At 40.6% G+C, this 21,653-nt stretch overlaps 1 protein-coding gene across 2 annotated transcripts in view; it reads left to right on the top strand.

Moving 5' to 3' along the window:
• Window positions 1-4,348: 4,348 nt before the first annotated feature.
• The window catches only part of OCRL (OCRL inositol polyphosphate-5-phosphatase), a 52,866-nt gene continuing 35,561 nt past the window's right edge, over window positions 4,349-21,653 (top strand). Inside the window, exons 1-4 of one of the 2 annotated variants that reach the window (XM_044911970.1) lie at window positions 4,349-4,402; window positions 4,658-4,746; window positions 10,130-10,209; window positions 13,660-13,698. In XM_044911970.1, coding sequence (XP_044767905.1) covers window positions 4,364-4,402; window positions 4,658-4,746; window positions 10,130-10,209; window positions 13,660-13,698 — 247 coding nt within the window. In that variant the 5' untranslated portion in view covers window positions 4,349-4,363. The remainder of the gene's footprint in view (window positions 4,403-4,657; window positions 4,747-10,129; window positions 10,210-13,659; window positions 13,699-21,653) is intronic. The other variant, XM_044911969.1, reaches the window with a different exon arrangement.

Below are 21,653 nucleotides of genomic sequence, written 5' to 3'. Positions count from 1 at the left end.
TCAATGTATTTCCATTTTTTCACAACCTCTTAATCTTTACAACAAATATTTGAGTACTCCACTATATGCTGGGCACTGTTTTAGATGCTGAAGATATGTAGATTCAGAGGAAGAAATCTCTCTCTTCTTCCCTAAAGTTGACTCCTGGGGCTCCTGGGTGGCTCAGTTGTTAAGCGGCTGCCTTCGGCTCAGGTCATGATCTCAGGGTCCTGAGATGGAGCCCCGCATCCGGCTCCCTCCATCCGGCTCCGTGCTCAGCGGGAAGCCTGCTTCTCCCTCTCCCACTCCCCCTGCTTGTGTTCCTGCTCTCGCTATCTCTCTGTGTCAAATAAATAAATAGAATCTTTAAAAATAAATAAATAAATAAATAAATAAATAAATAAATAAAGTTGATTCCTCCATCTGTACCTTGGATCCTTGTTCTTCCCAATCACCAGGGGATTTATTTTATTTTATTTTGTTTATTTGTTTGAGAGAGCGAGAGAGAAAGATTGAGCATGAGGGGGGGAGGGGGGGCGGGGGGGCGGCGGGGCAGAGGGAGAGAGAGAAACAGGCTCCCTGCTGAGCAGGGACCCCAAAGCAGGGCTGGATCCCAGGACCCCCGAGATCATGACCTGAGCCGAAGGCAGATGCTTAACTGACTGAGCCACCCAGGCGCCCCTGGAGGATTTTTCTTATAACTTTTCTGTTTCCCTCTTCTAGTATCTTAAATTTCTCCCTCTTCGGGGCCCCCTTCCCCTTTGCTTTAAAATGGCTTCAGATTTTGTCAAGAATTTCTGACTCTTCTAATTAATTGAATTAAAATTGTATTTCACTGCTTTTTATTTCCAAGCCTCTTCAGTACATGGTGTCTTGTTTCCATTTCCTCACAATACAGTCCCTTCTCAATTCCCTGTCATCTTGTTTCCCTCCTCACTACTTACTGAAACCACTTACTTAGTGGTCTCCAGTGACTTCCTTGACACATCCAAAAAGGCTGTCTATCCTCATTTTTCCATGCAGCATTTGACACTGCTAAACTTCCCCTGCATATTACTTCCTTGCTTTTCATTTTCATTGATTGTAAACAATTTCAAATGCAGGAAAGTACATAAAATAATATAAACAATATATGTACCCACCACCCAGTTCTATCGAATCTTGCAACACTAACTTTTAGATTTTGTTTAAAGAAATAAATATTATACATATAATTGATATTACCTGTATGCCTCTCCCCAGTCTCAATCCACTCCCTCCCTTGAATTTGGTTATGATTACGCCCTTTCATGTTTTATATACTATTACTATTTTATCTATGTAGCCATAAGCAACAGATAACATTTTCAGACTTTATATACGTAGTCTACTGCACATGTTCAGCTCTTTTTGCTCAACATTATGTTTTGAGATTTAACTCTATTAATACATAGCTCGAATTATTCATTTTAGTTTCAAAATAGTATTTAACTTCATGAATACTGTGATTTATTTGTCCATTCACCTGCTGATGGACATTTATTTTGCTTCCCCTTTTTTTTGAGAGCACAAGTAATGCTATAATGAACATTCTTTTTTTTAATTTATTTATATATTTATTTGAGAGAGACCACGTGCACGATTGCACATACATGCTAGTTGGGGGGGAGGAGCAGAGGGAGAGAATCCCAAGCAGACTCTGCGCTGAGGGTGGAGCCTGATGTGGGGCTCGATCCCACAACCCTGAGATCCCGACACTGAGATGATGGAGCTGAAACCAAGAGCCTTTGCCCAACTGACTGAGCCACCCAGGCGTCCCTGCAATGAGCATTCTTTTACATGTCTTCTTGTGCATAAAGGTTAGAGTTTTGCCTGGGTTTATACCTAGAAATAGAATTTCTGGGTTGAAGTGTATTACATATTCAACTTTATTAGGCAATGTCAAATTTCTCTTCATAGCAGTTCTACCAGCTTATGCTCCTTCTAGCAGTGGATCAGAGTTTCATCTGTTCTACATCCTCAACAACACTTGGTATTATCTGAATTTTTAAATTTTGCCAAACCAATAGTGGTGAAATGCTACCTCATCATTTTAGTTTTCAATTTCTCTGAATAGTAATGAAGTGAAACACCCTTTCATGTCTTTTTTTTAAGTTCTTATTTATTTAACTAATCTCTACACCCACCACAGGGCTCATGGGGCTTGAACTCATGACCCTGAAATCAAGAGTCACATGCTCTTCTGACTGAGCCAGCCAGGCACCCCCATCCTTTCATGTCTTTATTGGCCATTTGAGTTTCTTTGAATATGAATTGCTTGTTCATATATTTTGTCAATTTTTCTACTAGGTTTCTTTCTTTTTCTCACTGATTTATAAGAGGTCTTATACATTCTGGACACTAATTCATTCATTAATTTAATCAATTTTTTTCTAGCATATACTTTGTTTCAAGAATGGTTGTAGGTTCTGGGAATGTAGTTATGAACAAAACAGACAAAATTTCTGCCCTCATGGAACTTACATTCTCATGGGGGAAGGTAAATAATAGACAAGATCAATAAGTAAAATAGATAAAATAATGGATAGTGATAAATCTTACGGGAAAAAAATGAACATGGAAGATGAATGAAGAGGCATGTTTTTGTGAAAGTGGGTAAGGAGATTGTTGAATTGCAATTTTAAATAAAGTTGTCTAGGAAGTCTTCACTGAGAAAGTGACATTTGAGCAAAGACCTGAAGGAGGTGAAAGTGCAGGAAAACAACAAGTGCAAAGGCCCTGAAGCAAGAGTGTGCCTAGAAAGTTCTAGGAATAACAAGGAGCAGTGTGACTAGGCAGAGTGAGTTGCAGAGAGTGGTGGGAGAGAATTCTGTAAGGTGATGACAGCTAGAAGTATAGAACCTCATAGGTTATCCTTTGTCAGTTAAATATATCAAAAATATCTTCTCCCAGTCTGTGGCTTGTCTTTTAACTTGTTTATGTTGTCTCGAAGTACCTGCATTTTGAAATTTAATGTAGTTAAACGTATCTGTCAATTCCTTTATTGTTTGTGCTGTCTGGTGTCTTAAGTAGTCATTCTTATTCCTTATTCCAAGCTCGTAAAGATATTCTCCTATTTTCTTCTGAAAGTTTTAAAGTTTTGCTTTATCACGTTTGGATCTTGAATCCACTTGGAATTGAATTTTTCCTATATGGTATGAGGTAGGGATCTAGTTTTATAATTTTCTATATGGATGATCCAGAGTCCCAGAACCATTTAGTGAATAATCCATTCTTTTTCCACTGATTTGGAATGCCACGTATGTTGCATATCAACTTTCCGTATATGTGTGTGAATCTGTTTGGGGCTCTGTATTCTGTTCTATTGGTTTGACCAGCTCCACACTGTCATAATTACTATAGCTTTAAGATCAGTCTTGCTATCTACTCCACTGTAGATTCTTGAGCAAGTAAAAAACACAATTGAAACATTACTCGGGGAAGAATGTTCTTATGGTTATCAACAGAGTAAAACGGTCAAAGGAGAGATCACAAGGACTACCAGTAAAGTGATGGGGGTGCAAATGGAGAGAAAACAAGGAATCTGAAAGTAATTCCAAAGAAAATATTAATAACGTTTGTTGACCAGTTGGATACAGAGAAATTAGGAGAAAGGAAGAAAGCACATGGCTTCGAAGTTTCAAGCGTGAGTGGCTGTGTTAAATGATGAGTTAGTTTTGTCATCCAGTATTGTGTTAACCAGTGGGATATGTTGGGCAGGGGGTCTGGACCCGGGAAGTGTATTTGGTTGTTGTCTCGTTAGAGATGACCGGGGAGGGGGGGCACAAAGGAAGAGCTAAGATCCGAGCTTTGGGGATTTTTCTAAAGATTTAGGTGGTGGAAGGAAGAAGGGGAAGGGGAAAACAGATCTAAGAGGTAGGATAACCAGCAAGGTGTGTTATAACTGTAATAAGGATTTCTTTACTGGATTTAGGTCCTATTGGTCCAACACATTTGAGTTCTCTCATAGTTATAGCTGTGTTTTGTTTCTATGGCAATCTTCGAAGCCCACAGAACAATTCTGGTGTCAGGGGCAGTATTTAAAACGCACTCCTCCCTGGATGTGGTAGAGACGCCCCCGGTCCGTCGGGTCTCTCGCTGCAGTTCCGCAGGTTGGCCGCAGGGGGCGAAATCTGCGGCGGCCTGGAAAACTGGCGGGGGCGCGAGGCGCCGCTCTCTCTCGGGTCAGGCTCTCGGCTCTCGGCTCGGCTCCCGGCTCCCGGCTCCCGGCTCCCGGCTCCCGGTGCCCTGCGTGGAGCTGTTCCTCAAACGACGCGCAGCCGAGGACTGTGGGTGAGGACACGGGAGGCAGTGTCGTCGGATCCGCCCGCAGTCCGCAGCTCCACTGAGCCCGGAGGCCGCCGGGATGGAGCCGCGGCTCCCGGTCGGAGCCCAGCCCCTTGCCGTATCCGCCTGAGGGAAGGGGGAGGGGAGGCCAGGCTGGGCGGGCGGAGGGGTGGGGGTCGGGGGAACTGCGGAACGCGGTGGAGGGGTTGGGGGGCGGTCGGGCCCAGAGGCCGAGCGGAGCGGGGTAAGGGGGCCGGCGCGGGAGACGATGCCTTGGGCAGTGGGGAGGGGGGGCAGAGGGGTCGGAGCCTCCTTCCAACCCGCACCGCGCCACCCCTCCCTGGCCGCGCATCTGGAGGAGACCCTTGACTAGTGCCTGCATACTATCGAGGGTATGGAGATGAAGGGTACTCTCCGGGAGCCCTGCGCCCTGACGCTAGCCCAAAGGAACGGGCAAAATGAGTAAGTAACCACCTGATTCCCACGGAGGAGGGGAGCCTGCCAACTCCCAACCCCAAACCGCGACAAGCCACCCACCCTCCTCCCCCTGAGGCTGCGTGGGCAACAGGTTCAGGCCCAGGTGTGAAGTGCGAGTGTTGTAGGCATGGGGCTTTGTCCCCAACTTCCAAGCCGCCAGATCGTTCCTGGCAGTGTGGTTCAGTGGGAAGGACTCAACAGGCGGGCGTTGAAGCAGGAAGCCTGGGTTTTTAGTTCCTGCCTCTGCAACTGACAAGTGTTGTGTAACCTTGGGCAAGTCAATGCTGCTTTCGGGGTCTTGGTGTCCTCATCAGTTAAATAAAAACATTAACTGCCTTTACCTTATAGACTTTGAAGTTGTAACTGGAAGAATAATAAATGCAAAAATGGCTTGCAAAAAGTAAAAGTGTTATAGAAACGCTTGTTAACCTTACAGAAGTGCCTTTTCTTAACCCCATTCAACTGGTTCCTCCAGTCTCCCCACTCCATATTCCACTTGGTTGAAGGCATATTCATTAATTCAGTAATGGTTTAGTGTACACCAGTAACTGCCTCACTTACTGACTTGACTGATAGAAAAAATAATGAAATGTGTAGAAATATAAACAACATTTGGCAGTTTATCAGTGTGTGTTACCTTCCATTCTGCCTTGCATTTAGAAGCTCAGTAAATACTGTTGACTGACTGAATAAAAGATTATTTTGATAAACTATCACTACAGTTGCTGATCTCACTCCCTTTCCACTAATGCCTCATTTTAAAAGTATCCATGGTGACCACTGCGTATCATGGGCCCTATCCCTGTGTGCCCAAGCCACCTCCCTTGGTTGTTCATTGGTTTCTTGACACCAGAGTTTAAAAATCATTGATCACTTGAATCCTGTCTTCTCCAAACATTGGATTTGGCCTAAAAACAGTTTTTCTCAGTCCCTGCTTTTAGACCGTCCAGACTCAGTCAGTCTGTGCTGTCTAATTTACACACAGGATATTCCCACTAACCTAGCCTGCTCTTTTCTGAGACACTTGGTGCAACTCTAACTGGACGTCAGTTGGGCCTATGAAGTAGCTTTTCCCTAGGTCCTGTTTGGTCAGCTCTGTTGGTGTGGTAAATTCATGTTGTTTTTCCCAGATTTCATCAAACCCTGAAAGACCAGTTTAATAGTAAATTCAACAGAAAAGTGAATTGAAAAGTGAAATACCACCGCCACTTCCAAAGGCTGGAATGGGTGGAGAGATGTGACCCTTGGGTAAATCAGTAAATTTTTTGCACTTCTGTTTACTCTTCTGTAAAAACAAAATTAGGAGGATTAAGTAAAATAGCTACATTGTTGAGATGACCACAACCTAGGATGTGGTTCCTTGGTTTGATAGGTTTAGAGCTCTAGTTAGCTAATACGAAAGTGAGCAGCTGGCCTTGAGATAAATGCCTCATTCTATCTGGCCTCCTGTACTAGGAGAACTTTTAAACTTGGAGTGGGGGACACCTGGGTGGTGTTAAGCATCTGCCTTCGGCTCGGGTCATGATCCCAGGGTCCTGGGATGGAGTCCCATGTTGGGCTCCTTGCTCAGCAGGAAGCCTGCTTCTCCCTCTGCCTCTGCCACTCCCCCTGCTTGTGCTCTCTCTCTGACAAATAAATAAATAAAATCTAAAAAAAAGAGAAATCATTTATTGGAGACACCTGATACTGTCATATCATCTATAATCCTCAGATTCTTGTCTCATGGGTATCTCCTCTGACTTGGATTCTTAGAATTTTTTACTTTTGGGCTTTTTATCTTAGAATTTGAAGCCTATTACAATCTTTAGTTCTGTAGTTCCTGCTGTCAACCATTGGAGAAATTTAGTTGAGAAAGTAAAATTATAATTAAAAATAAGAGGTTTTTTTGAAATAGGGAATCAAACACTTCATTTTTTTTCAAGGAAAATGGATCATGATGCAACCTGTTGTTTCATCTTTAACCTTCCTTGAACAAATCAAAGTATTTCTTAGGCATAATGCCGAGTCCACATTCACAATTTGTTACTCTTTTTTGTTTGACAACTACCAAATTCTAATTTCCATTTTTTTAAAAGATTTTATTTATTTATTTATTTAAGAGAGAGAGAAACAGCATGAGAGGGGAGAGGGTCAGAGGGAGAAGCAGGCTCCCCGCTGAGCCAGGAGCCTGATGTGGGACTCGATCCCAGGACTCCGGGATCATGACCTGAGTCGAAGGCAGTCGCTTAACCAACTGAGCCACCCAGGCGCCCCTAATTTCCCTTTTTTTTTGCCATATACCTACTACTTTTCATCGTCTTGTTCTGAAAGCATGATTACATTTAAGAAGTTTTTATACTTATTTTAAGCCCTATTCTTGCTACAATTTATTTAGTGCCTAACACATAGTAGATATTGGGGAATTGACTTAAATTCCAAGTTTATCTTTGTTTTGTGATGGATTTTGGGGAGGTTGCACTTTTTAAATTGAGGTATAATTGACATTGTATTAGTTTCAGGTGTACAACATAATGATTCAATATTTGTATACATTGTGAAATCACAGTAAATCTAGTTAATACCCATCACCACACAGTTACAAATTTTTTCTTTTAAGAATTTTTAAGATCTACTCTCCTAGTACCTTTTAAATATACGATACAGTGTTATTGACAGTAGTCACCGTGCTGTACATTATATCCCCATGACTTACTTATTTTATAACTGGAAGTATATACCTCTTGACCCCCTTCATCCATTTCACCCATCCCCTACCTCTTACAACCACTGATCTGTTCTCTGTATCTGTGATTTCAGGGGTTTTTTTGTTTTTGTTTTAGATTCTACATATAAGTGAGATCGTATGGTATTTGTCTTTCTCTGACTTATTTCACTTAGAATAATGCCCTCAAGGTCCATGCATGTTGTTTGTTTCATGATGGCTTTTTTTTAAGATTTTTTTTTTTTAAGATTTTATTTATTTGACAAAGAGAGACACTGAGAGAGGGAACACAAGCAGGGGGAATGGGAGAGGGAGAAGCAGGCTTCCCGCGGAGCAGGGAGCCCGATGCAGGGCTCGATCCCAGGACTCTGGGATCATGACCCAAGCCGAAGGCAGACGCCTAACGACTGAGCCACCCAGGCGCCCCCTTTTTTAAGATTTTTATTTATTTTTGAGAGAGAGAGAGAGAGAGGGAGAGAGAGAACGAGCTGGGGGAGGGGCAGAGGGAGAAGCAGACTCCCCTCTGAGCAAGGAGCCCAGTGCAGGACTCGATCCCAGGACCCTAGGTTCATGACCTGAGCCAAAGGCAGATGCTTAACCAACTGAGCCACCCAGGCGCCCCTTGATGGTGGCTTTTAACAGTACAATCCATTTGAAGTTTTACTGCTAATGTCAAACACTCTATTTCACATCTTCATTTCTTTGAGATTATATTGGTTTGTGTTCATTTTCCCCAAAGTGAGCTCTTCCTCCTTCACTCTTGCTTTGTCAGTCTTTATCTAGTTTCTGATCTTCGTCTGGGTTTATAGAACTTTCTGCTCAACTCATGAACTTTGCTGGCTGAAAGGAGCCTGCCCAAGGGCGCCTGGGTGGTGGCTCAGTCGGTTAAGCGTGTGACTCTTGATTTTGGCTCAGGTCATGATCTCATGGGTCCTGAGATTGAGCCCCATGTCCAGCTCTGCGTTCAGTAGGGAGTCTGCTTGAGATTCTTTCTCTCCCTCTCCCCCTCCCCCCACTCATGCACACATGTTCTCTCTCTAAAATAAAGAAATCTTAAAAAAAGGAGCCTGCCCCATATTCCTCTAGTCGCCTTAAAAATATGAACCCTTGCAAATTAGGCAAGCAGAGCCGAAAGACAGCATTAATATTTTTATTTCCCCTTAGTTCTAAGTAATTCCTTTCCCCATGTTATCTCCTTTAAAGTTAACACATTTGAAAAAAAAATTCATAAAGCTAAAACAAGTCCCCCCAAAAGACAACAAACTAGAAATAAAACCCTTCAAAACAATGACATTTTTTTGAAGATTTTTAGTTATTTAACAGCGAGAGACACAGCGAGAGACACAAGCAGGGGGAGTGGGAGAAGGAGAAGCAGGCTTCCCGCTGAGCAGGGAGCCTGACGTGGAGCTTGATCCCAGGATTCTGGGATCATGACCTGAGCCGAAGGCAGACGCTTAACTGACTGAGCCACCCAGGCGCCCCACAATGACATTTTTTAATGTCAGAGGTTGAACAAATGGTTTAGAAAATTATCTCTGTATATAGTTTAGTTAAACTGGTTCATTTATTCAACCAATATTTATTGAGCATCCATTAGGCAGGAAGGAAAACCCAAGTATGATATGGTCTTTGTTTTCAAAGAGTTCAAATCAGTGAGGGAAATAAATATAACTGCAATGGATGGTGTACGTGCTTTATTAGAGGGGTAAACAAAGGGGATCAGGGCTGGTTCTGCTTCGGGGAATTAGGAGAAGCTGCTAAGAGGAGGTGATATTTGAGCTACGTCTCAGGAAGAAAAGAAGAGTATTCGTGGCAAAAAGAAGCACCTGAAGACTGCCTGATTTGGGGAAGCTAAGAGATGTTCAGAATGGTTGTTTACCAGTAGGTCATACCTTGATTCTGGGCCACTAAGATAAGTAGTAAATGAAAATTAATATTTCTGGAGTGCATAGGAATTTAGAAGTCTTTCATTTCATACTGGGGGGCCAAATTCAGTCATGTTTACCTAGAAATACCATCATGAAGTTGGAAACCAGAGTAAAAACACAAGGAATGTAAAGGCACTGGTTGTGATATCTGCTACCCTGTTGGTCATGGGTTATTTTAACTGATCCAGTTGGCTGGGCACCTCTTCTTACTTCTCCATGAACCTGTATACTTGTTTGAAGAGATAGAACCATTCTTTGGTAAAAGCCATGGGAATACAATATGAAAGCTAATTTATGAAATTTCTAATTCATTTATTCAACAAACTTGAGTGAGTACTGAGTTCCAGGCACTATGCTAGGTGCTAGAAGTACTGTGGTGAAAAGACAACCATAGTCTGCCCTCATGGAGTGCACACCTAGCTACTCTTCACTCTGGTATGCATACTCTAAATGTGTTTGCACTATAATTCTTGTTTTTAAGATCGTAAGCTGTGTTTAGGACATAGACTATTATATATTCTTTATGGCGTAGGACAGTGTGGGTATTCAGATACTGATCATCACTAATACCCTCTTAGGTCTAGAGCAATTTCTAGCTGTCGTGATGCTCAGATCCAGGGAATGAGATACAGTAAGTCTAATATAGACTAGATTTGTGTAACAACACAGCAGTATATTTTGTTGTTAAATGTTTGAGTTTTTCAGTAGCTATTCGTTGATGCATTCTTCTGTTTCCTAGGTTAATAATCCAGTTGCGCGAGAAGGAACAGCATGTTCAAGATATCATTCCTATAAATAGCCACTTCAGATGTGTTCAAGGTACTAGCTTTAATTGCCTAGCTAGTTTTACAATGTTTTCCCTTGGTCATTATTGCATTGTGTAATACCATACATATTTAAATACCATACATAAAATGAAATGTATTACTCTTTGCATAAAATGATAACATTACTAAGCTACCATGGAGAAGATGGTAAGTGCTTTGTCTGTGAGTGCTGAAGGGTTGTACTGAAATACTCACCTGCTTCCCTGGCTGGGGGTTAGAGATGTATGTAGTCTGTTACCTATGTAGGTAGGCTTTTATGCTTATGGACCTGTATGTGGATCTAAATGACATTCTTGGGTTTAACAAACACACTGCTCATTGTAAAGTATCAAGGTCACTTGGATTCACACACATTCAGCACTTTTTCCCCACACTATTTGAAATTAAAACATTTGGCAACAAGCCTTACCAGATTTTAATACCTTACACTCAATTGTGCTGATTCTCAGACCTTGACATTGGTGAATCATAAGAAAATTGACTCCAAGGAGGAAATATTTGGCTTCCTGCCCTCAAATTTGGAGACAAAGAACAGAAAATCTGTTGTTTCATCTGCTACAATGATACTCAAAATTTGGGAGGTTTATGTGGGAGGTGTTGCTTCTGTTATCTCACATTGCTCTAGAAGGGAAATTGATTACTAGAGAACAAATGCATTATGTTTCCAGTGGGTTCATTGGCGTCATCAAAAAGAAAGTATTCTGTATCAGTTGTAGCTTTTTGAAAAACTTGAATATTGCCTTGCACAGATTTTTTTTCTTAAGTTACATTGAACTTTTTTTTTATCACAAAAGTAATACATATACTGTAGAAAGTTTGGAAAGACTAGAAAAGTATAAAGAAAATAAGTACATTCCCATTCTTTAGAGATAAACACCTAACATTTTCCTTTTTTTCTACACATGTAATTTTTAGGGTGGGCAGAACTCATACTATATGTAATTTTTTGCGTGTTCTGCATGCCATCACATTATGATTGCTTTTCCATGCTATTAATAGGTATGTACTATGCCATTTTATGAAGAGCCCATAATGTAGTTATATCCGTGTTTGACATTTCGGTTTTTTTTTCACTAGTTTAAATAGTAATGTGATGAATATCTCTGTACATAAATCTTCTTGCACATCTCTTATTAGGATTTATTCCTGTAAGTAGAAATACTAAATGGGTATGACTTTTTTTTTAATGTGTATGACTTTTAAAGACAATATATATTAAGAATTAAAAATGCCTGCAATGAATAGTATCCACATTGTATAGAAGAATGAAATAGCCATTTAGCCTGCCCTGTGTGAGAGGGACATACTGAATAAGGCACCTGCATGCCATAGTAAGTTGCTGTGGTCATTTTACTTTTCATGGTGTAGCACCATTTATTACATACCTAGCCCTTTAAGGAGGTGAAAAGCCAAAGAACATGACCTTAGGTTTTAGCATCCTATTAACTCTATACCTATTTTGTACTATTTCTACAGCTTCTTTTACCCTATTTCTCTTAGTATTCTTTTTTAATAAGAAATAGATGATAGATTGTTAGATTATTAAATTATAATCTAAGAAAATATACATAGTATATACACATAGTAGTTCCCGGTAACAAAAGGAACAGTTACTTCCTTGAGTTTTTACATCCTTTCTGTTTCCCAACCTGTGCATCTATTTTGATAAGTCTATAAATACTTGGGTTTTATTTTTTTTTTAAGATTTTATTTATTTGACAGAGAGAGAGACAGCCGGAGAGGGAACACAAGCAGGGGGAGTGGGAGAGGGAGAAGCAGGCTTCCCGCAGAGTAGGGAGCCCGATGCGGGGCTCGATCCCAGGACCCTGGGATCATGACCTGAGCCGAAGGCAGATGCTTAACGACTGAGCCACCCAGGCACCCCAATACTTGGGTTTTAAAGAATTAAAGTTACTGAAGAACAGTGGGGAACTTAAGAGTACTTATGTCCTGATGCACTATTGTCCCTTGCTTCATCATGCTAATGAGAATATTGAGGCTATTTTTTTAAAAGATTTTTATTTATTTATTTGAGAGAGAGAGAGAGCATGAGAGAGGGGAGGGTCAGAGGGAGAAGCAGACTCCCCACGGAGCAGGAAGCCTGATGTGGGACTCGATCCCGGGACTCCAGGATCATGACCTGAGCTGAAGGCAGTCGCTTAACCAACTGAGCCACCCAGGTGCCCCAAGGCTATTTTTTTAATATTAGACAACTACTCACCAGTAGCTACTGTAGTAACTGAATAATGGGGCCAAATATATAATCCAGGCTTGTGAGGGAGCAAGAAAAGGCTGAGACTACTGGATCTGGCCAAGGGAAATCCAGGGTAATCATAAGGAGTCAGTACCCAGAGTTCAACTAGCCAGGAGGGTCTTACAGGTGCTGTTGGCCAAATCCAGGGAAGTCAGAGAGGAAGAGATGGGTTACATCTAGACACTGGAGGTAAGGAAGGAAGTCCAAGAGAGTCATCTGGGAGAAAAGAGAACTCTGAACTTGGAGACTGTGCTTTGCCCTGTTTTATACTTCCTTGTTGGATGTGGTAGTCCTGATCCCAGGTATTAATTGTAGCCTGAAGGTCAAGAGCTTTAAGTATTCTCTGATCCTAAACGGGGCAGAGGCAGAGGAAATGAGATCACTGGGAAGTTTTCAGAGACAAAATCTGAGTTAAGAAAGTAATTCACCTCTGGGCCTTTGGGGTCACTTCCTTGGCTTTTTTTTTTTTTTTTTTTAGATTTTTAAAAATTTATTCATTTTTAGAGAGTGGGGGGAGGACGAGAGGAGGAGGGAGCCCCACACATGGAGCCCATGGAGCCCACGGAGCCGGATGGAGCCGGATGCAGATGTGGGGCTCTATCCCATGACCCTGAGATCATGACCTGAACTGAAATCAAGAGTTGGATGCTCAACCAACTGAGCCACCCAGGTGCCCCTTGGCTTTCTATAAGAATTATCTAGGGGCGCCTGGCTGGTTCAGTCAGTAGAGCATGTGACTCTTGATCTCGGTGTTATAAGTTTGAACCCCACGTTGAGTGTAGAGATTACTTAAAAATAAAATCTTTTTTAAAAAAAGAATTAACTAAGTGACGCAGTTAGCTTATATTAAATCAGTATGTTATAGTTGAGGGGAATTAAACTCACCTTCACTTGAATTAACATGTTTATATTGCCTGCTATTATCGTTCCTTGATTTGCTTTGAGGTGTTCCATTTGGTTATTCAGTTTAGTTTTCTTTTAGTTGAATTGCTCAATATCTTTAGAACCTAGTGCTTCCAAATCCATTTTTAAAAATGCTAAACAAAAAAGCAAAGGATTTTTAAAATGTTTTCTAAGACCTAGGAGTGGTGACTGTGAGAAGCAGTTATTTACTTAGGCGTATACTTCTTTTAGTTGTAATGAATGGTTTTCTCTCCCCTGATCCTGTTCTTTCTTCTTTTCCCTCAGAAGCAGAAGAAACTCTTTTGATTGATATAGCTTCAAACAGTGAGTACCATTCTGAATGGAATTTATTTTCATTCAACATATATTTAATTGAATACCCACTAAGACCCCTTTTTTGGCACATTTTAATTTTACCATCTTATCCTGTGTTCTTCGTTTCCTTAAGGCAGCCGTACAAGTTAACTTTGCCCCCTAAAAACATTTAGTCTAAACATAAGAAAAAGTAGGTGGCTGGCAAGAATCTTTAAAAAGTTGAAGATGTGATCTGCTTCTCTAATGCTGAACTTCTTTGAGCCATCAGCATTTTTACCATCAGTGGTTTTATGTCTTTTTTAACTGCTGTTATATTTTAACATTTTTTCTCAACTCGCTTTTTATTTTTGCATATTAAATCATAATGTTTTCCTTTATTCATTATATTATTTTGGGAGGCTATAGAGTCCCTCTTGTACTGGGGATTCCTTGCTTATCTCGGGCTACCTCTTTTTCCTTAAAATAATTTTGGTCTTTTATTTAAGCTCCATCCCCTCAAGGCATCCCTTTATCAGAAAGAACATGGTCTTCTTTCTCACTGTTTCAGTTTTCTCATTTTTATCTGTTTGAAGCAAATCATCATTGACTTTCTCTGCAAGCTGTTCTCTGTTTATCATCTAATTGTACTGCGTTATGGGGAGGAGAAAATGGGCACTTGAATGCTACCTTGACGACTCAGTGGTTGCTATGGAAAAGAGTTTGTGACCACATGAATGTAAAACCAGTTGCCTTATCTCTTGCTTGAGTCCTTGGATGAGTGGGGTTTAGCCCTTAGCTTGGGGCTATGGGTTATACATAATTTTGTTTAGAAACAGTCCCTGTCCTTGCCACCATTAATTTGTATTGAACAGTTTAGATAGGCTTTTTCTGATTTGGGTTTTATTATTCTTTTCTTTGGTCATGGATTTTAGAAGTCTTAAGGGTTAATTCTGAAAAGCTAAATAAACCTAGCTGCTGATTTCTGCAGGTATCCAAGAGAGCAAATAACTTACTATCTATGTCTTATTGTGCTTAGAAAGGAGAAGGCAGAAACAACACTAAAAAAGCAAAATTTGAGCAAAGGCAGTTCAGTAGTGACTGACATTGCTGTCGAAATAAAATGCCAGAATGTCCTGTTCTTGCTGTAGAAATAGATATTTGATCCAAAGCTGAAAAGTTAAACTGAGCTGTGCCTTTTCTCTTATAAACACCTATTTATGGCATTAGTTCCTTTGGCTTCTCCTACATAGAAATTAGCCACATGTTGCTCTGTCCAGAGTTCGAGTTACTGGATCATAGCAGGGTAATAGTTCAGTAACCCCTTGAATAAAATCCTTTGTTATTTCTGCCCATTTAGTAATATTTGCAGTGAAACCAGATTTTATCTTGATCTTTGGGCTTCATACACAAACCTTTAGAGCATATAGTATGTTGCAGGAGGGAGGCCCTGGGTTTGTTAGGCAGGCCTGATTTTAATGTAAATATGTGTTTTCCCATTGTGTGGATGTTGGTATTAAACATTTTAAAATATTTTTTCTGATTATTGAGGTAATAAATATATCTTCATTATATATAATTTGGAAAATTCAGAAAAGTTTGAGGTATCAAATTAAAATTATGTTCCTGCAATCTAGAGATCACCACTGTAGTTAACATTGTTAGGTATCTCCTTCCAGCCTTTTATTTATGTTTTTATATGACTGGAATCTTTATATGTAGTTTTTGTGCTGCATTTTCATTTAACATTATATTGTGAGCTTTTTCCATGTCATTTAAAATTATTTAAAAACATGATTTTTAATGACTAGTATTTCACCATAGGTATGTGCCAAATTTTAATAAATTAAGTCCTTTATAAAATTAAGACACTCTCAAGGAACATGGTCCTAACTAATAGTTACTGAGTTTTAGATATTTATCTTTTATCCAGCCACCTTATAGAAATATATTTAAAATTTTGGGGGTGCTGTTTATTTTGTTTTTTGGTTTTGATAGACAGCCCTAGTCATTTGCAAATAATAATTTTGTCTCTTTTCTAGTACCTATAACTCTTAGTTTTGCTTCATGTCTCATTACACCAATGAGAATTTTAAGACCAATATTAAATAATGATGATAATCCTTGTTTAGCTCCTATTTTCAGTAAGAATGCCTCAGGTGGTGCTTCATTGTTGAGGACATGATTGCCTGTTGATTTGATAGGGTTTTTTAAAAACCGTATTCAGAAACTGCATTTATTTCAAGTTTATGTGGTTTTTAAAATCATAAATATATATTGAATTTTATCAGATGTCTTTACACTATTTAAAGAGATGGTTATATTATTATTCCTTATTTGACCTATTGATGGACTGTATTATACTAATTTCCTAATATTAAATCCTCCCTTGTTTATTCATTATTTAACAAATATTTGTTGAGTGCCTTCTGTTTGCCAGGCACTGTTCTAAGTGCTGCAGAATCAGTAGAGAACAGCATAGATAAGATTGTTGCTCCTGCTTTTGTTCTTGCTTCTGTGCTGTTTGGTACTAGATGCCTATAATCCATTAATTCATTCTATAAAATATGAGTATCTTTTACGTGCTAGGCACTGGGCTAGGCTCTAGAGATATATCAGAAAGCAATATAGTTAGGTTATATCATCAATCAGTACAGGAAACAGACTTTGAACTGATAAATGTAAATACTTACGTAGTTGCAGTTTTGATAAATGCTATCAAGGAGAAATACAAAGAGTTTATAAGAGGGTTAACTAAATAAGGTGACATGGTCAGGGAAGGCCTCTTTTTTTTTTAAAGATTTTATTTAATTGACAGAGACACAGCGAGAGAAGGAACACAAGCAGGGGGAGAGGGAGAAGCAGGCTTCCCGCTGAGCAGGGAGCCCGATGTGGGGCTCAATCCCAGGACCCTGGGATCATGACCTGAGTGAAGGCAGATGCTTAACGACTGAGCCACCCAGGTGCCCAGGGAAGGCCTCTTTAAATGACATTTAAATTGAGACCAGAGGGGCTAAGTAAGAGAGGGGTAAAAATGGAGAGAAAAGTATGCCAGGTAAAAGGAACTACATGTGTAAAGGCCCGAAATTGGGGAAGTAGCTTGACACTTTCTTTGAAATGAAAGAAGGCCAGGGTGACTGGAACAAGGCTTAGGCATCAAGTTAGGATGGGCTAAGGCCGGATCCAGTAAGATCTTGTAAGCCATGTTAAGGAATCTGGATTTTTACATTTAAAAAATGGGAAGAATATGAAGGATTTTATGCCAGGGTGTCATCATTTGCATGAAAGCCAGTTAGGAGGCTGTTTCAGGAGTTTAAGCTTGAGGGGCACCTGGGTGGCTCAGTCAGTTGGGCGTCTGACCCTTGATTTTGGCTCAGGTTGTGATCTCAGGGTCGTGGGATCTGGCTGACTGGGCTTTGTGCTCAGCGGGGAGTCTGCTGGAGATTCTCTCTCTCCCTCTCCCTCTGTCCCTCCTCCTCCCCACCCCCCAGCTTATGCACACACTCTCTCTAAAATAAATAAATCTTGGGGCACCTGTGTGGCTCAGTTGGTTAAGCGTCTGCCTTCAGCTCAGGTCATGATCTAGGATCCTGGGATGGGGCCCCGCATTGGGCTCCTTGCTCAGCAGGGAGCCTGCTTCTCCCTCTCCCTCTGCCTGCCGGTCTTCCTGCTTGTGTGCACGCTCTCTCTGTCAAATAAATAAATAAAATCTTTAAAAAAACCTTTTTTTTTTCTTTTCAAAAAAAAAGAGTTTAAGCTAGAGAATATGAGTATGGTGGCAGTATAAATGGAGAGAAGTGGACAGATTTGATAAATGTTTTTGGAGGTTAAATCAACAGAGGTTGGTTTGGGCATAGGTAGTGAGTTGAAGAGAAGTGTCAGGGATGACTCTTAGGTTACTAGCATGAATGTGGATGATGGTACCATTTGCAAAAATAAGAACATTGCAGAAGGAATGAGTTTTCCTTTGAGGGGGGTCGTGAATTCAGTTTTAGCTATGTTTAGTTTGAGATTTCTTTGAGACATTTGAGTGTAGATGATAAATTGACAGTTGAATGTATGCATCTGAAGCTCAGAAGAAAGGTCTGGGCCACTAGCACATAGATGGTATTTGAAACCATGAGAGATGATGTGATTGGAAATAGAGCCATGCTATCAGATACGGTAGTACTAGTTACATGTGCCTGTTTAAATTAATTAGAAATAAAATTAGAAGTTCAGTTCTTCAGTCACACTAGTCACATTTCAAGTACTCATTAGCCACATGTAGTTATTGGTTACCATATTGGACAGTGCTGATACCAAGTGAGAAAAAGGTTTTAGATTGAACTCTAAGGAACCCTGCTTTTTTAAAGGTTAGATAGAGGAGGAGATACCTCAAAGGGCACTAAAAAAATTAGTGACCAAAAAGAGAGAGGCAAACTAGATGAGTATAGTATCATAGAAGACTTCAGAAAAGATTATTGAAGAACTGGTCAACTATTGATTTCTGCTGATAGGTCTAATAAGATGACTGAAGAGGATCTATTGGATTTAGCAATTTCGAAGTTATTGGTGACCTTAACAAAGATATTTTAGAAGGGTTGTGGGAGCCAAAGTCATATTGGGGTGGATTAACGAGAGAAATGGGAGGTGAGAAGTGACTGGTGGCTCAGTCAGTTAAGCGTCTGTCTTTGGCTCAGGTCATGATGCTGGGGTCTTGGGATTGAGTCCCTCCCACATCGGGCTCCCTGGTCATCAGGGAGCCTGCTTCTCCCTCTCCCTGATGCTCCCCCTGCTTGTTCTCTCTCTCTCTCTCTCTCTGACAAACAAATAAAATATTTTTAAAAAAACTCTACTGTGGAGGGGAATGTAGAGATGGACTGGAGTTGGAGGGGAATATGGGGTCTAGGAAGGTTTATTGTTTTTAAAATAGGGAGGATTTAGAACACAATTTAATGCTAATGGGAAGGAGCCTGTGAAAGAGGGAGGTTAAAGATATTGGGGGGAGGTGTCTGGGGAATGATTGTGAGTGTAAGGTTCCTGAGAGAATCGGAGGGGTTATAATTCAAAGAGAAGGTGTCCTTTGATAGGAGCACTCCTCTTATATCAGAAGGGAAAGGAGACGTTCCATGTGATGGCTTCCATTTTCTCTGAAGCCTGAGATGAAGCAATCCACTTGGAATGAGAGGGTTTGAGAAGAGGGGATCCAAAAATTAAGGATAAATGAGGAGGTGTGAAATGGTTGTTCCAGATAGTAGTGGGAGACTAGTTGACTGTGGAAACTTAGATGACTTCCTATCATAGAGGGCCCAGTTGAGGTTAGCAATCATTTTATAATAATAGGGTGTGTGTGTGTGTGCGCGTGTGTGTGTGTGTGTTTACTCCCTCTGGAGTAAGGCAGTTAGTTGGATTTCTGAGGGTTCAAAGTTAACCAGGTAGGTGCTGTGGAGGAACAGGGTGGTAAGGCGGTAGGTGCTGTGGAAGAACAGGGTGATAAGGCAGTTCTGAGCTTTTGCAACAGAGTTTAATGATGACATCTGTTAGACAAAATAGGAAGTGAAAGCAGGAGTGAGCGAATGGATACTAAGAAAGTAGAGGGATCAATCGGCTGGAGGTTCCCATATGAGCAAGTAAGCTGGAAGTAACAGGTCAGAATGGGATATTTGAATTAGAGATTTATGAGGTGATGGTTTCTATGATGAAAAGGTTCAGAGTATAACTGAGAGAAATCCCAGTAGGGACTGAAGGAGTAGGTCGCTGAGATGGTGGGCCAAGGTCATTGGATGAGGAAGCTGAAGACGTTGATTGTGTTTTCTGCACTAATTTGTAAGGGACCCAAATTTAAGGCAAGAGTTTGCGTGGAGAGGAAGTCGTATGAGTCAGGTATTGAATCCTGGATTCAGACGTTTTTGGGAGGATGGTACATGATCTCATAGAGGGAGGAGGGAAGGGAAGAAGTTGGTATAACCCAATGGGTGAACCTAAAAGGAAAATGATTTGTCTTGAGGGAGAATAAGAAGGAATGGTCTGGAGATGGCGTTAGGACAAATAAGGACACCAGTCTTAAATTCCATAAGGTGTGAGAGACCATAAACAGCATCCAGGGACCAGCCACTTCACAGGTGACTCTTTGATTTTCAATTTGGATACACTTTAGAATCACTTGGGGAGTATTTTAAAAACTAGCAGTGCCTGAGCCTCACCCCCTGAGATTCTGCTTCATTGGGCTGGGGTGGGACCCAAATGTCTATTTTCTAAAAATGTCTCTGGTAATTCTAATACACCAATAGTTGAGAATTACTGAGAGATGCAGGGAATGTTCAGAGGAGAAGTTTGAGGATATAGGAGCGTTTGTTGATCACAAAGAGGCTAGGGGGTTTTGGAAGGAAGAGTAGTAGAAGGTTGGGTCATGGGGTAATTTGTACTCTTTCCCATACAACATGGTGAGAGAGTATCCAGTGTTATTTTGTAAGCAATTTCTGGAATTTTCTGTTAAATGAGTCAGTGTATTTTTTATATTTGCTAAGATTATTATATATCTTTCAAGGATTGTGGGAGAGAGAGATTATGTGTTATTGTTTAAGTTTCTATCAAATAGAAACAGATCTTTTAATTTTCTTCTATTTTTTATATAAAGTATCTGAGAAAGGGAGGACTGCTTGTACCCTGAAGGAGGTTTTCCCTGTATCTTCAAGGCCGTGATAATTGACAGCCTTTATTCATGCCCTTTGTTTTTTTCTTCTCCTTACGGTAACACCCTCACTAATTTTCTTATCTGTGGTCCACTTGGGTGCCTTCTTTTTCACATTTTTCTCTATTTTTTATCTCTTTTCTTCTAATTGCTAAATCTGTGAAGATAGAAACATAAGGAAATGCAAAGGCAAGAGAGATTCAGAAGTGGATTTCCAACATAAGAAACTAAGATTTCATTTCATTCTTTTTTTTTTTTTTTTAAAGATTTTATTTATTTGACAGAGAGAGACACAGCGAGAGAGGGAACACAAGCAGGGGGAGTGGGACAGGGAGAAGCAGGCTTCCCGCCGAGCAGGGAGCCCGATGCGGGGCTCGATCCCAGGACCCTGGGATCATGACCCGAGCCGAAGGCAGACACCTAACGGCTGAGCCACCCAGGCACCCCTCCATTTCATTTTCTCATCTCTGTCATTTACAAGTGTGAGGGAGTCTGTTTCAACAGTCGTCTATTAAATGCCTTCTCTCTGTGAAGTCTGACAGGTTCAACAGTCATCTATTAAATGCTTCTCTGTCTGTAAAGTAACCAATCATCCTGGTTTGCCTGGGACTTTCCCAGTCTTCACTTTGAAAGTCCCGAGTCCTGAGAAGCCCTTCCGTCCCAGACAACCCTAGGAGATCATCGAAAGTGTTGTGTTGGATTACCTGTATGTGCAGTCTGCCTCTTCTCTCAAGGAACTTACGGTTTCCAGGGGCATGAGAAAGCAATATATGTACTAAATCAGTTAAGATAAGAATATAAACAAATACATGGGTTTCCTGGATCACCATATCCAGACAGTTGATACATATGATAACTAGGGCGTCAGAAAAAGGGAGACAGTATGTTATATATATAAGAAACTAATGTCCTAGATCACTTTGCTGCTCATTATACTGTTTTCCGGTATAATGGAAATGCTTGAACTGGACCACTGTTGGTCATAGGTCATTATATTGCTTTCGTACATTTATTCAAGACATGCATTTTTTACTTGAGGTAATGAGGTATAGGTGCTTCTTTTCAGAATAATTCAAACCAATCCCACTCTTCTTTTCTTTTTAAATTAGTTTATAAATTCAATTGCCTAGGTACAGTCTATACCTAGGAGCAAACCATCTCATTTTCTTTATTCCCTTTATGCTTCAGATACTCTAACTATATAATCTGGATTTGAAATGGTAGAAATTTCCAGCTGGGAGATGGGAGGAGGGTGGTTGGGGAAGTGATCTTTCGTTGGAATTTGGTCCCTGCATTGACATTGGGGAGATAGAAC

Source organism: Neomonachus schauinslandi, chromosome X, assembly GCF_002201575.2.
Source record: "Neomonachus schauinslandi chromosome X, ASM220157v2, whole genome shotgun sequence".
NCBI lineage: Eukaryota > Metazoa > Chordata > Mammalia > Carnivora > Phocidae > Neomonachus > Neomonachus schauinslandi.
This window is presented reverse-complemented; position numbering and strand designations above follow the sequence as displayed.